Genomic DNA, 14703 nt, shown 5'->3' on the forward strand with positions numbered 1-14703 from the left:
AGTGGGAGCTGTGTGTATCGCAGTCTACAGCTCTCACGTAGACTTCAAAGCCACACCTTTACTCATCGCGACGATTGCGGTTTTCGGTCCCCCAATCAGAAAACTTTAGGACCCCGTTGCCCGCGCCACTCTCACCGGCCGTTCTCTCCAATCCCCAGTTGGCTGTCAGTGGCCGAAACCACTCACGTCGGCTCGTTCATATGGTAGGACAGCCCCTACAAAACGCCAAATGCACCAAATGATCATTACTTACCAGCATATCCCATGTAAGGTGCTCCTTGGTGAGCGGAAGGGCGTTTCAGTCTTCTCCAGACAGTCTTGACAGGCATTCTGGGTCACTTGGTCACACTGCCGACACGTCCTCCCCCTGCCTCTGGAGTCGGAACCGAGCCTCGCCCGGCCGGCAGCCGTCGAGGGTCGTGGCCCACGTCATCCGGCCGTCAGCAAACCGGGCGTGCCCGGAGACGAGCAAATCACTCAGCTGCCGAGGACTGACGTCCGCTCAACTGAACGGAAGTAAAATAGCTGTATCAAATGCATATACCAAGAAACTGGTTGCATAAGCTACCGTCTGCTTTCGACTGGGGAGCCAGCATATACGCAGGGAACATATAGGTATAATACGCAAGACAAATGCTTTCTAAAAGAAAGATATTATGTCACATAGTTATCAGGAATGTCTGCAAAGTATAAATGGTCCATGGCAACTGACTGTACGTACCACGCCAATCTCAGGACCAAAATGACTTTAAATTCGTGTATCATACTCCTGATTTCAAGCTTTGATTCTATAGCACCTGCCATTTGCATGACATGATTGTTGGACCCCGTCCCAGACACCGTAAAAATGTGCATCATAACCAGATGAATGCATACACAAATGTAATGACGGTACCTGTATTATATATGGCAAAAGCGGCTACGGCAGCATAAAACTGGTCACCATCCGCCAAAGGCTTCGGTGATTCATTAAAAATTCACCGGCGGAAGACGTTTGACAGGAGCCATGACAACATCAGCCATGAATAGGGCAGTGACGACTTGAATTTTCGCAGGACCATGAGAAGTTCCTTTCCAGTCGAGCATGGATGCATTTCATTTTGACCACGAGTGATTTGTTCTTCGAAGTTTCCGGCAAGTAACGATGAGTCGACGGCTGGAAACGATTTAAATTATTGACACAGTGTCAGTGTCTCGATATTCTTGAAAGCACGCCGTATAGCCAGAAAACATGAGACCAAATAACATAATATATGACGAGACCAGCGACGGAATCAATGTCGGTCGACACCACACCGTACATAGTCTATTTTAGACGGTGCGGGCTCACCGGTCATTGTCTGTCCGTCCCGCAGCTGTCGATGTCCTGTCGCGAGACACGACCGTGCTCCGACGTGTTAGGGTGCAGGCCCCATGTAAAGGCGGACATTTGGCCAGATGGGGATTAGAAGAAAAAAAAACATGTTCTTGATATTATCAAGAGCTTTGGAAACTGCATACGTTCCATGCGCTTATGAGACATTTGTTGCGCAGTGTACCCTCCCTGTATATTGCCGCCAATTTCCTCGGCATTTCCAGCGGTTCAAACGTTTCTTCTGGGTTTTAGGCAATTGCCTGGGGTTCCGTTATTTGAAAAAGGTGTTTAATCGCCCGATCAATCTAGTGGAAGGGGTGAGTCGGCCAGTGATTTCGAGGTAAGCCACCAATTAAGTGCAGCCTGCTCTTCAGTCTTCATGGACTAGACTGAGATGCTTTTTATTTCTGAGTATAATTATAGCCCCATTAGTGTGACATTGTTCCTCACTTGTTGCAACAAAATTTGTTACTTCTTTATCCATTCATATTCTTTTCCTAAAGCTGCTGTGATTTTTTCGCAACTTGTTAGGTCACAACCCTTTCACTAAGCCTTTACGCAAGCCCTTCGTAACCCTTTCGCAGCCTTTTCATAACTTATTTGAAACAGCCCTTTCGTAAACTCATGGTAACCCTTTCTCAGCCTTTTATTAGTTTATTCAGAGCAACCCTTTCATAACTTTTTTTAACTATGTTCAATATTTTCATAGCTCATTCAAAATAACCCTTTCGTAAATTATTTGCAACCCTTTGGCGACATTTTCCTGACTCATTCGAAAGAGGCTTTTCATTAACTTATTGTAACCCTGTCACAGCCCTTTCATAATTCATTTAAAGCAAATTTCTCATAGATTATTTGTGACCCTCTGACAACTTTTTCATATCTCATTTGTAAAATCTCTTCATTTACTCATTGTAACTCTTTCGGAATCTTTTCGGAACTCTTTTGAAGGAACCCTTTTGCAAATTCTTCATAACTCTTTCACAGCCTTTACATAACTCATTTCAAACAACACTTTTGTTTACTTGTTGAACCCTTTGGCAAAATTTTCATAACTCATTCCGGCAGTGTCCCAAAATTTGTCAATTTGGGTGGAACAAGACATCCAAATGAAAATAATTTTCCACTCCCACCTCCAACTTTCAATAGCAATTTACCACTCATGAAAGAGCATCTAATTGCATGATCGCATCAGATTCTACCATTGTACAGGAAAGTGCAATTTTTCCTTCTTCTGTTCTTTATTTTTTTTTGGGGGGGGGGGCTAACCTTATCAAGAATATACCACCCTCATCCCTTTTTTGGAGAGGAATTTTCCCCTCTAACACCCAAGCATTAATATAATTTTGTGATGAGTCATTCGACACTGCCCTTTTGTAAATTATTTGGAACCCTTTCACAACATTTTCATAACTTGTTTGAAGTGATTCTTTCATAACTACCTTTGACATCAGCTTCCCGAGTATGTATTGATCTTCCCTATTTAACATTGATGCAACAAGTAGTGCCTACTAAATTTATTAGTATGCCATTACCACCCAATGCCATTACAACAAGCTGCTGAAATCAGAACATGTGTCACTCATGTGCAGTTTCAAGAATTGTTGTGGTGGCTCTGCAGTCTGCAACCCACTTATTAAACGGCTGCTTGTTAACTCCTCAGATAGTAGGCATATGCTTCTAGCCTGCATATATTAATTCAGGCTGCTTTGAAAAATTGACTTACTTTCTTTGAAATTGGTATCCCATTTGTCAAGTACCTAGGTAGTATGCTCTTTTTTTCTGGGCTGATTCATAGTAGTGTCAGTGTCAGTTATCAGTTTGTATTTATTTTTTTACAAATAAGAATATTACCATCAGGCTGTTCACGCATGAATGTGAAGTTTCACTAGTGGGGACCGAAATTCCTCATAATATCTTTTTACCTAGGGCTAAGGGGTTTTAAATATGAGCCTTCTGGTGAATGACAGTGACCCTGAAGAAAATGTTTTTGTGACAATTTGGCTTTTCTTTACAGATGAGTGCGACACCTACGTGCATCAACGTTTAGTGGACCTAAAGGACATCGTCAGCACCGAGATTTGCCAGCTGGAAACGCAGTGGGGCTACACGCAATGGAGGCACGCGTACCACTCGTCCTAGACAAAGAAACGTCCTCCGTGCTTCCGACGAACTTCAATCGGCGCGAAATTCCTAAACCTCGAGTCACGAGTTCATTCAGAGTAAAATAGCATGCCGAGGAAAAATCACTGTTCGGGACGAAAAGTGGAGTTCAGTAATTTAGATAAAGCCGGCCGTCACAAAACCATATTTTTCTTGTTTTTGCCCTCCTGCCATGGATTTCCTCGGCCTCCAAAGCGGGATGCAGCTGCGACTGCTACTTCTAAAGTGTGTAAAAGTCATGAACCTATAGGACGATAAGTCGTGATCTCGATTAACTTCGCCACGAGGTTGCGAACTTAATGAAAATGTTCCTGTCGGTGTTCTTGTTGTCCATGATTGGCCCGTTTTTTTTTTCTTCGTATTCAGTTATTTCATTTTTGCGATTTAACTACTGGGCGGGCAGAATCTATGCAAGTGTTTACCCAACAACCTGTTGAAAAACAGGACGGAATGTGACATGCCTTGACGCAGGACGGCCGCCGACTGTTGAAGGCAGCTAAAAATTGTTATGTGACTTGAATTGCGAGCGAATGTGCACCTATCAAAATGTTGGCGCATCAGAATCTGGTGCGTGAGCGTGCGTGTCAAAATGTGTTTATGTGACTGCATTAGATTTGTGATAAATGTATTGATATGCTACTTGCGAAGAATATACATTCTATATTTACGTGACGTTGATTGCGTCAATATGAAGAGATTGAACATGAAAATAACTGGCCCGCACCCTGACAGGTATCTCCCATCGCCGCCATGCCTAGGTACCTACATGTTTGGATCATGCCTACTGATACTTTGATTAGATAGTCAATTTTTAAGATTAAGTAAATTATGTTCAGGTGAGTAAAGTTCTCCAATTTTACTCTTATTTGAAACGCTTAAGTAGCCACATTTGGAAGAAATAGCTTTAGCGTTTGTCCTCTCACCCTAAAAATCATTTTTGCCCGGATAAGGCCTGAGACCGCTATTGCACCCAGTGATTGGCAAATGACAATGAAGACAGGGGGTAAAAGCAGCTTAGGCTAGGCGCAATGGGGGTATGGGTACCATCATTCGAATAGCAATTAATTGCTGTTTGATTATCTACTGGGGCATTAACGTAATATTCAAATTTGACTGAGTTGTAAGCATTGAAATATAGTTAAAGTGTATGTTATATCGACCGATAACGAAAACAATCGCGTCAAAAGTAGCATAAGCCATCACTGACTTGTGGCTAATATACATTTTTCGAAAGCTTACTTTGTGGGCTTTCGTATTCCGGTGGGGCATTTATCGAAGGTGTCATTTATTCATTAATTTTATTAGTTAATTATGGTGATACCACAATTTTGCCTAGTGCTTGCTTATCAAGACACGAGAAAAAAGTAGCTTAGGGTAGGCACCATTGAGGCATGCGTAACATCATTTGAACGGCAATTAATTGATGTTTAATTATCTACTGGGGCATTAACGTAATATTCAAATTTGACTGAGTTGTACGCATTGGAATATAGTAAAAGTGTATGTTATATCGACCGATAACGAAAACAATCGCGTCAAAAGTAGCATAAGCCATCACTGACTTATGACTAATATACATTTTTAGAAAGCTTACTTTGTGGGCTTTCATATTCCGGTGGGGCATTTATCGGATGCGAAATATGTGCAATGATATTGTGGCACGGCTGAAAGTAGCCGGTCACCACTTGAACCGCTAGCAGTGTATACCGCTAGTAGTTCACCTCTCGTTGTGAGAGGGAGTGATAGGATTGTCAAGGCAGAGACTACCATCCGCCACCGTCGGCACCACACAACTCCAAGGGAGGAGGAGACTCCCGATGTGGGCCCGTGTCGGTAGCTTTGAGCTTGACTAGGATGAACGAGTTACCGATCGTGGATCGTACTGATTTATTGAACAAAAATTGGCACACTATATTTCTAACAAGGCTACCTTGCATAGGTAGTTTCAGCGTCTAAATGGTAATATTACAAATTACAGTGACAGTTGGACAAAGAAAAATTACTCCACACCTGCGCTCCTAGATTACCCTCTTAAGGCGTGACAATACAACAGCTACGGTTACAAGAGATAACATATAAGGCAGAACACAATCACAAGACATATGTGTCAATCAATCACTGACATCTGCGTGCATCAAAAGGATTTACTAGTTTACGACGCCGCCGCTGGGTTGCACACGCTACGGCGCCGTCGCTAGCAACGGAGCGCTGTTGCACCCGCTACAATATTATTAGTTAATTGAAGGGATGCAATTATTTACTAATCAAATTATCCATTAAAATACCTATTTACATCGCGAGATGTATCATGAAATTAAGCTATAATATGAAATGCATTTTTCTTAAATTTTCAGTAAAGGTTTCGTTGACGCATAACGTATCGTTACTAAATAATTTGAATTAACGTGCGATCCGTTGCGATAGTTCCGACCAGCCGCCGATGGTGGCGCTGGTGTCGCTCCGGCCGTTATGGCCGCGGCCGCCGCCTATCGAGCCCGCTATCGGCTCACTCCAGGAAAGACGGTGGGAGCTGGCAAACACCTCCTCCTCAGCAGAGCGGTGCAGGTAAATACTCCACCGAGGCATGAGGCAGGAATGAGGCAGGTATGCAGGGTTCGTTATCTGATGGCAAATAGGTATAACGACAACGCGTAAACATTGGCAAAGCCTGTGTGAACTGTCAAGTGGTATTCCAAGTCAACAAAGGATGTCAATAAAGATACAGATCTGTAACTGCATAGCAACCCCTTGAACTTACGCCCACACTAGTTAGTCGCCGCATAACGCCGTGCGACATGTCCCATCACAACGCCCAACCGGGCCGCGCGTCATGACCTTTTAAAAGATCTTCTCGGTGAGAGAAGCATTCACCCGACCATGCCTTCCTCAGGACAAACCCATCCGCACCCCCTCACGCTTCCCTTTCCGAAAGAGCCTAACCCAACCAAGCAAACAGGAGCTACAGCTCAGCATGCTGCTATACCAACCATGAGTTGCTCTGCTAGCACTGCCAAAATGACGGATGCCATGTCACCACGAGGATCCGCCAGGTGCCCACTGCCCAGGACACTGGTCCTCCGGCTGAACCGTAACGCCTCCTTCGAAAAGGAGACTAAGAAGATCCGTGGATCTGGGTCAGCAGCGACTGCACTCGCCACTCATAATTTTCTCCATCTGAGCCAAACTATTACTAGGACAGACCTGAGCGAAGAGCCTACCTATGACCTATCTAGCTCCTTACGCTCCAAAGGGCATTACAGACCGGTGAATAAAGCTTCCCCTATAATACACCCTCTCCGAATTCGAAGAGTGGCGTAGCTTTAAGGAATCAGAGACGCCCGTTCTCGAGGAGACAGGAGTCGGAGCCGACCTCAAGGCTCAAGGCAGCCGCCACCTGCTCATGGGTGGTCGTCCTTCCAGACGTTCCCAGTGCTGACCGCTACCGTCTCTCCAGTGCCCGCCACCGTCGGCTCGTACTCGGTACAAGCCAGACCCCAGAGCGGACCCCGTCGCTGATTCGTCTTTGACACCGGTGGTTGTGGCCGCGGCAGCTCGAGCTGGTGGTGCAAGTCCTAGCTGCAAGTCCATAGCTCCTGAGGGCGTAATCCTGAGCAGGATTCCTTGACCCCAAGAGGTCTAGCCCTCACCGCCGGTTGTGTGGTGGATGTGGACCTGGATGTGGACCACCAGCCCGCGTGAAGGGGAGCGTGAGGGGGATGCGGATGGGTTTGTCCGTTTGTCCCGGGGCCCTCTCGGAGCTGTAACGCGACGATCGGGAGTCCGTTACTCGTTGCTCCGTTTCAGTTTCTCTGTAAAAGTAGAGTTGAACGCTTGAGCCTCGCGACTTTACGCGCCCTAATCCAACAACCAAGGCCCTATATAGATCCAACAATAACAACAGCCGGAAGAGTCGAGTGGAAGCCTTCCACTCGACTCCTCCACTCGACCTAAGGAATCTTGGGAAGTCCATTATTACGCAAGGCAAAAAATGCATTACGTGATTATAACCGCCTTGATTACGTCAAAACAAAGCCCTATGCTCCATGATGATGATGAACAAAAACTGCGGTTCTGGAGACTGAGAGAGGCCGGTTTTGGTATATACTGCCTTGCCGGTTTTCTTGTTGATGGCTTAGAATTTAGAAAATTGTGTTGGAAAAACCAAACCAAGGCGATACATGGGTCAGCACTCTTGATCAAGCCAAAGCGTCTTGATGCCTTGGCAGGCTGACGAAGGAAGCTGTAACGCTTCCGAAAGCTCCCAATAAAAACTTACAGCTGGTGTTTGAACAATCTTTTACCAAATGAATCCGTCCCAGCTCAACTACAAACATGTTTGTTGTTCAAAATATTACGCATGAAATGCATTTGTTTCAAGACTTCTTTCTTTTAAGTTTTAAAACGTTCTTCAACACTTATGGTTAGCGATGACGTCATTGAACCTTCAGAATCTCGAACCAATTCGCATATTTTTCATCATCGGAAGGTTGAAAACAATTAAAGCGTACTCACCATAACATTATTTTGTTGTATTCTTACACATAAGTAATAGCAAAACAGTTGGGCCACTTTTTTTACTCAACGAAAGTTTCAATTCGGATATCAACGCTGACGTCACAAGAGTGCTTGTAAACATTTTGCTACAATTGCGACGCAATAACAAATTTTGTAAATATTTTCCATTTATAACGCATTCGGCTGGAACGCGTTTTTAACATTTTGTTTTGCGAGGTTGGTTGTGTTTTGAATGTTTACAGTCATAATGTGATATGTTTGAGGAGTTGCAAGATCCTGTATGATGTTGAAAATTGCTTATTTCACCCTTCGCTCAAAATTGAATAAAAACTAGATCGTATTTTAATTTTTCACAAACAATACCTATATTAATCCAGAAAATCGTGCATATGATACTTGCTCGTAAAAAATGTGCATACTTCGAGAAAAGATGTCAAAACCTTATCTAAACTGACCAAATCTTATGTAGGTAATTAGGTATCTTGGGTACCTTGCCTGTCGTCAACGGATGGTCGGACTCGGGTCAACTCACCTGTGCGGTGTAACTTATTAAGCATTTTGTGTTAAAATCAGTGAAGTATTAGTGTGTGGTAGATATCATTTTGGTTTCTTAAGCTTAGAAAATGTTGTTCATTCCTTTCATGTTTATTTTTTTGCGAGTTTCTCCAGTTTTCAGAGGGCGGAAATTGGAAAAGGTTTTCGTAGGTACCTACAACCTACCAACAGTGTGAGAAAAGTGGTTTGATGACCTAAGTTCAAAGAACAAATTTCTTCAGACTGGCAGAAGAAAATGTTGTGAATATTGGAGCACATTGCTCTAAAATGAACTTTTGGCAGTTTTGCTGACAAAGAACCATTCAGTCACCTACTAAGAATCACTAGTTGATTGATTGTTGTGTTCTGTGTGTGCTTTTAGAAGCATTTGTTGTGATAAAATGCAGCAGCAGAATAAAAATTGTCATTATTAGTAGTTAAAATCTCCACAGAACAAAATTTCCAAGTGCAGGAAAATTGAGAAGCGGGCCACTTTTCTGACACTGCCTACCAACCAACAATCTAACAACCTACAACCTACAAACCTACCAACATGAAACCTAAAACCTACAAGTACAAAGCTACAACCTAACCTAACCTACAACCTCAAATTTCTGCCATTGCATATTCATATGGGCCACAATAGTAGATCGGACCTTATCTTGACAAATACTGATGTTTTTAGTTGCTGGGGTCACTGTCCACTCTGGATGGTTAATTTTCATAGCCATAAACCTATCTATTCTAAAGTACATCAGTTACCTGGTATGTTGTCTGTTGTGGAGGTCTGATTGACTGATGATATATCATTCAAACTGGTATTTAAAAAAAAGAATGTACCACAAGTGAGGTAAGGGCTGTAGCATGTTGCAATTTCTTTGTGCACAACTTGCTTGGCTGATTCAGCATTGTGGTCCTAGTATATGTAAATGGATACAGCTATCATTCACTGGAGCTACACACTTTATTTTTACAGCTTTTTTATTTTGTATGCTAATTGTTATATTATGAGGAATGATAAAAAGCATTTCAGTTTGCCATCAAGTCAAGCATGAAAATATGTGGCATCTATGATCTACCTACCTACTTATGGCATTCACAGTCAATGCTACCCCTACACCTATCAAAATGTTTAGTTACTTTAGGGCAACAATTTTTCACGCCTATCATCTAGTCTTGTGATGATCGCCCACAGGCCACGGTTCATACATATTTTCTTCAACATTGCACACTTCTTAGGTTTCTCTTCTCTTTGAGCTCACTATAATAAAACACTTCTTGTTTTGGCAGTGGGCCATGGTGCAAAATGCAAATTTTGTCACTGAGGCTTAGGCATTTAAGCATTTGTTTTGTGGATATTTAAACATATTTTTGGTGATAAATTAAAGGGACCCTCCCACCTTAACATTAGTTTTGAGTTGAGATAGCCAAGTTTGCGGCCATGCTCAGAAACCACCATTTATCCTAGTCGCAACCCCCGCAGCTTTATGGTGTTCAAGAAATTTCTTCCCTTTACTTGCAGGGTGGGACCAGCGTGGTCCCTATCTCTTAACCATTACGGGAATCTGATGACGTCATCAGGCTTTCGAACGTCCGTTAAATGTTTGACTAAAACGTTTTGTAGCACGCGGTGGTATATGCTGCTTTGCGCGCAACAAATGCCGCACTTTCAAATAAAGTCGCTAGGAACAGCGGAGATCCCAAAAAGTAAACAAAAGTAAAAGTCTAATATCTTGAAAACCGGTGAATATTTTTCGATGAAATTTGGTAGATATTAGTTTTTGCTCTTTCTGAACCGAGCGACATCACTTTCATGCCAAATCATTAACTTTTTTGAAGGTGGGAGGGTCCCTTTAACAATGATTGATGATAGTAAGCAAACATAGAAGTTAGAACTTGTAATAGGAAGGAAAATAAATATCATTCAAATATTTTTTATAGGCTCACCAATCACACTCATCACCAAGATAACTTTACCTAAAATCACAGCTGATATTCAGCTTTATGTCAGGAGGTTAGGATATTTTACTTATTCTTCTTCTTTCTTCACAGGGGTCTGTGTGAGTTACAAGCCAAAGATTTAACATGTGGGAGTCGCATAATGAATTTGATGACATTACCTTTGTGGAAGAAGAGGAGGTCTCACAAGAAGTCACTATTCAAGAAGATCAAGAAGAACCAGATGCAGTTAAGAAAGTCAACCCTCTCAGTGGGCTGAAACACCAAGATCCATTAAGCCTAGAGGCTTTCTTTCTGGATGAGCTGACCCGAGAAATTGGATATGAAACTGATGAAGATGCCATCATTGATGTTTTGTGAGTATGTTTTTTGCATCATGTCCCTTCCCTGGAGTAGGGACATCCTAAAGAGTTGATATACATAGGCAAATAATTTCATATCAATGAAATCAACTTCTTAACCAGTGCTTAAATAATCTTCGATCATCTAGTCTGGTGTAGATGAACCAAGCAAATAAATGTCCACTGACATTTAAACACTTTGTTCATTTTGGTTACATGCTACCTAGTAAAGGATATCTAGTTCCAATATCTGGTCTATTTCAGACCGTCGGAGAAGGAGCCTCCTTTGCCGAACATTAAGAGGGTCGACTTGTACTTCGAGGAGACCATTCCCAGGATGAGTGACGCCGAGTTTCGCGAGAATTTCCGCGTCAAACGGTCGACGCTGGCCTGCCTGGTGGAGATTCTGGGCGAGCGAGACGGCACCTTCCAGAGTCACTGTCCGATCAACTCGTACATGTCGCGCGAGCGCCAGCTGCTGCTCGCGCTCTTCTACCTGGGCAGCACCGTCTCTTTCCGGAAGATCTCGGAGCAGTTTAACATGACCATGTCATCGGCGTTTGACTTCATCGACGAGGTGGTGGAGCAGCTGGCAAACTTGAAGGAGATCTTCATCCGCATGCCGTCCACCCACCAGATGCAGGGCACCGTGGACGGCTTCTACGAGGTGTCGGGCGTGCAGGGCGTGCTCGGCGTGGTCAACGACTGCCACATACCCATCCGCAAGCCGATGCACGACCCGGAGACGTTCTCCAACTGGCGTGGCTTCTTTTCTGTCCACCTGATGACCGTGTCGGACGCCTATGACCGGCTGACGGACGTGTGCGTCGGCTGGCCGGGCGGCATGCACGAGGCCGAGGTGCTCGACAGCGGCCCGCTCTCGGCGCAGCTGTCGCGCGACGACATGCGCGAGAACTTCGTGCCGGGCGACTGTTTCCTGGTGGGCGCCGAGACGCTGCCGCTGCGGCCGTGGCTGATGACGCCGTACCGCGCCAACCGGCTGCCGCCCAGCGACGCGCGCAAGTACTACTACAACACCAAGATGGAGCAGACGGCCGAGGTGGGCCGGCGGGCCGTCGGCGTGATGCGCGCCCGATTCCGCCGGCTCAGCTTCGTCGACACCAAGTCGGTAAAGAAGGCGGTGATGCTGACGTGCGCCTCGTGCGTGCTGCACAACATGTGCCTGACGCTGGAGGACCGCTGGGGCGAGGAGCTGGTCGAGGAGGATGAGGTGGAAGGCGTGAAGCGCGCCGAGGGGCCGCCGGGACCGGGAGGTAACCTGGCGCCGGCCGGCGCGCACCGCCGCAGGAACCGGCTGGTGGAGGAACTCTGGAGCCAGCGAAGCCGGCGGACGTGAGGTCCACGCGCCAGTCCAGTGACCAGTCCCAAACTTCTGACTGCACGGCAAGGGGGACGCGGCGGAGAACGTCTATCAGAAGACCTTCGTCAAGATTGAGAACGTTGGGGCGAAAGACTGGCTAGTGGCTCATCATATACAGGTTCATCATTCACGAAACACATCTCATTTAGCTGGTAGATGGTATCATCAGAGGCCGACGGTTAGTTCTACATGCAGTGTCCGGCGCTATTTGTGTTGATTTGTTTAATGCCTTTCATTTAGTTTGTAGTGTGCTTATCTCGCTTTCATTTGATATCAAGTTTCTTTTTATTTTAGCTTGAACTTACTGTTCGAAATTTATCCCTCTAGTGCGATGTCATCCTTCATGTAAGTAAATTTTACACCAGCATCGAAGTGCATACTGCATAGTAATGGGGTGGTCTGTGAGAAATGTGAACTGTTGTGAATGTCACATTTTCGAATGAATGTACTTGAAGCGTGACCGCCTCGCGTTGCTACTGTCTCCGACTGCGTGCATGGAACTGATGCAAACGCAGTGTGAATAAAAATGCGTACTGCAGTCGCTCGTCTTGGAGTGTGACTGCGCGCAATTCAGTGTTAGTTGGCAAATGAAGAAATTAAAGAGGCTCGTAGACGAAGCGGGACGGAAGTGAACAGACAGATTACTGCACTTGTCACAGCTCTACTGTTATAAAAATGTCTCGGTTTGCGCCTGACCTGGCGATCGGGCCCGTCAGAATCTTTACATGAGATGCAGTCAAAGGTCATATACGGCAATAGGCGGGAACTTGACCCTCGCACCGACGGGGGGGGGGCGGATATCCCCCCCCCCCTGAGGTTTTTCGCGAATAGCGGGAAAACCGCGGCGCGTAGCGCCGCGAAATTTGGTATGACTATAACCTCATCAATTTTACACATGGTGTGCAAGTTTGAACCTCCTACCTTTTAAGGTCAGGTCACCAGGTTACTTTGAATGACCCAACCTCAAGTCACTTTTTTGCAACTTTGTCACCGTGCCAGAGCTACAGTAGATGTCGGAGGTCTTTGAAAGTCTCAGGATATTATTAGGTCATTAGTAGCTACAATTTGTATATCTCGGAATTTTGATATCGGTGACCTAAGGTCAGGTCAATTTCGCGACCTCCCCATTATAAGTCAATGGGGGAAAAATCAACTCCCTGTTTTTACCACTAAAACGGGTCGGAATGGCCCCATATACCATACATGACTTCATATACGATCAACCCTCACTACCTTGAGGTCTGTTTTGCTGTTGGGCAGCTGTGAGGTCATGTGACGTCATCAAAGGTCACCAAAGGGTTTTGGCCAATAACTCCGTACAGGAACAAGATACAGACGCAGGGATGGTCTCATTGTGTTCAGCTCGTCAAGACGCATCGAATGATATACATGATGACCTCGAGGTCACGTGACCTGAGGTCAACCTTTGACCTTGACCTTTCGAGGTCAACATATATATCATTCGATGCGGATTGACGAGAGGATCACGATGATGCCCTTAGTTTGTTCCTATCTTGACTAATTCGAAAGTTATTCGAGAAAAACTCTCTCCATATCTAGCGCCGCCATTTTGACTTTTTCGACCCCTGTGACGTCATCTTTGACCTGACCTGAAAATGACCTTAGTAAAAATTGTAGATCTTGGCCGTGCGTATCCGATGCCGTTTACCGCTTGTCGCTATCTTGCTTCGTTCTCGAGATCTCAGGGGGGGGCGGTCATCCGCCCCCCCCCCCCCCGTCGGTGCGAAGTTGGCGCAGACCCCCGTCGGTGCGCGGGTTAACCCTCGCCGGACCTATTGGTTTTCTACATACGCGCCGGCCGAGGGGAGGGGGGGCGGGTACGACCCCCCCTCGCCGTTTCGCCCCTGGTGGAGCTAGCGCGTCGCGGAAAAAACGAGCGTGTGCGCCGTTACGAGACGCAGAGATTGGTACCCGATTTTAAGGTCCTAGGTCAACCGGTGACCTCTGAGGTCAGGTCAAGTGCCCCAGGGTACGGTTCAGTTTTTGGTGAATAACTTCGCAAAAAACGGCCGCAGAGCCGCGATTTTGGCAGCATCGTGTTCGCCTCCCTTAGGCGCGTCGAATGATATACTTTTTGTTCGGGTCAGGTCAACTTAGGGTGTTGACCTCAGGTCAAGGTCAGGTCAGCACCCCCAGGTCACGAAGTTGGTCGAAAGAGGTCATGTCGCATATCATTCGATTCGGCAGGTCTTCCTGAGTCCATTGGTGGCTTTTTCGACTCGCTAGCTCAATTTGATCGGGAGTTATTGACGAAAAACTAATATGACCTTGATGACGTCATAAATGACGTCACGCAAGGTCAACATTGCAAAAGTGACGCATCTAACCTTGCAAGGAGTGCATCAAATCACGATTCTGTGTGCTTGAGATAGTTGGAGATCGTTCCCGGCGCCAGAATAGCAGTTTTCATTTTTCCCCATTGACTTATAATGGTG

The 14703-nt window shown here is 45.4% G+C and overlaps 2 protein-coding genes and 1 long non-coding RNA gene across 9 annotated transcripts in view; 2 read left to right on the forward strand and 1 right to left on the reverse strand.

The window, feature by feature from the left end:
- LOC122365506 (mitogen-activated protein kinase kinase kinase 1-like) overlaps nucleotides 1-521 on the reverse strand; it is a 39892-nt gene extending 39371 nt beyond the window's left edge. For both annotated transcript variants that reach the window (XM_043336782.1, XM_043336775.1), the window contains exon 1: nucleotides 254-521. The gene's annotated coding sequence lies outside the window, so the exon portion shown is untranslated. The remainder of the gene's footprint in view (nucleotides 1-253) is intronic.
- Nucleotides 522-1566: 1045 nt separating this feature from the next.
- Nucleotides 1567-3851, forward strand: LOC122365521. The gene is made up of 2 exons (XR_006253767.1): nucleotides 1567-1694; nucleotides 3372-3851. It is a non-coding gene; the product is annotated as an uncharacterized LOC122365521 (long non-coding RNA).
- A 2151-nt stretch (nucleotides 3852-6002) lies between these two features.
- Nucleotides 6003-12785, forward strand: LOC122365527 (putative nuclease HARBI1). 6 transcript variants are annotated; one of them, XM_043336830.1, is made up of 3 exons: nucleotides 6003-6082; nucleotides 10619-10881; nucleotides 11131-12785. In XM_043336830.1, exons 2-3 carry the CDS (start codon nucleotides 10652-10654, stop codon nucleotides 12221-12223), a joined length of 1323 nt encoding a protein of 440 aa, XP_043192765.1. In that variant the 5' UTR covers nucleotides 6003-6082; nucleotides 10619-10651; the 3' UTR covers nucleotides 12224-12785. The 6 variants fall into 6 exon arrangements, with proteins under 6 accessions (XP_043192765.1, XP_043192778.1, XP_043192737.1 ...); XM_043336843.1 differs by lacking the exon at nucleotides 6003-6082 and adding an exon at nucleotides 8137-8185; XM_043336802.1 differs by lacking the exon at nucleotides 6003-6082 and adding an exon at nucleotides 8162-8248.
- The last annotated feature ends 1918 nt before the right edge of the window (nucleotides 12786-14703 follow it).

The sequence above is a fragment of the Amphibalanus amphitrite genome, unplaced genomic scaffold, assembly GCF_019059575.1.
Source record: "Amphibalanus amphitrite isolate SeventyFive unplaced genomic scaffold, NRLGWU_Aamphi_draft 000028F_arrow, whole genome shotgun sequence".
Lineage (NCBI taxonomy): Eukaryota > Metazoa > Arthropoda > Thecostraca > Balanomorpha > Balanidae > Amphibalanus > Amphibalanus amphitrite.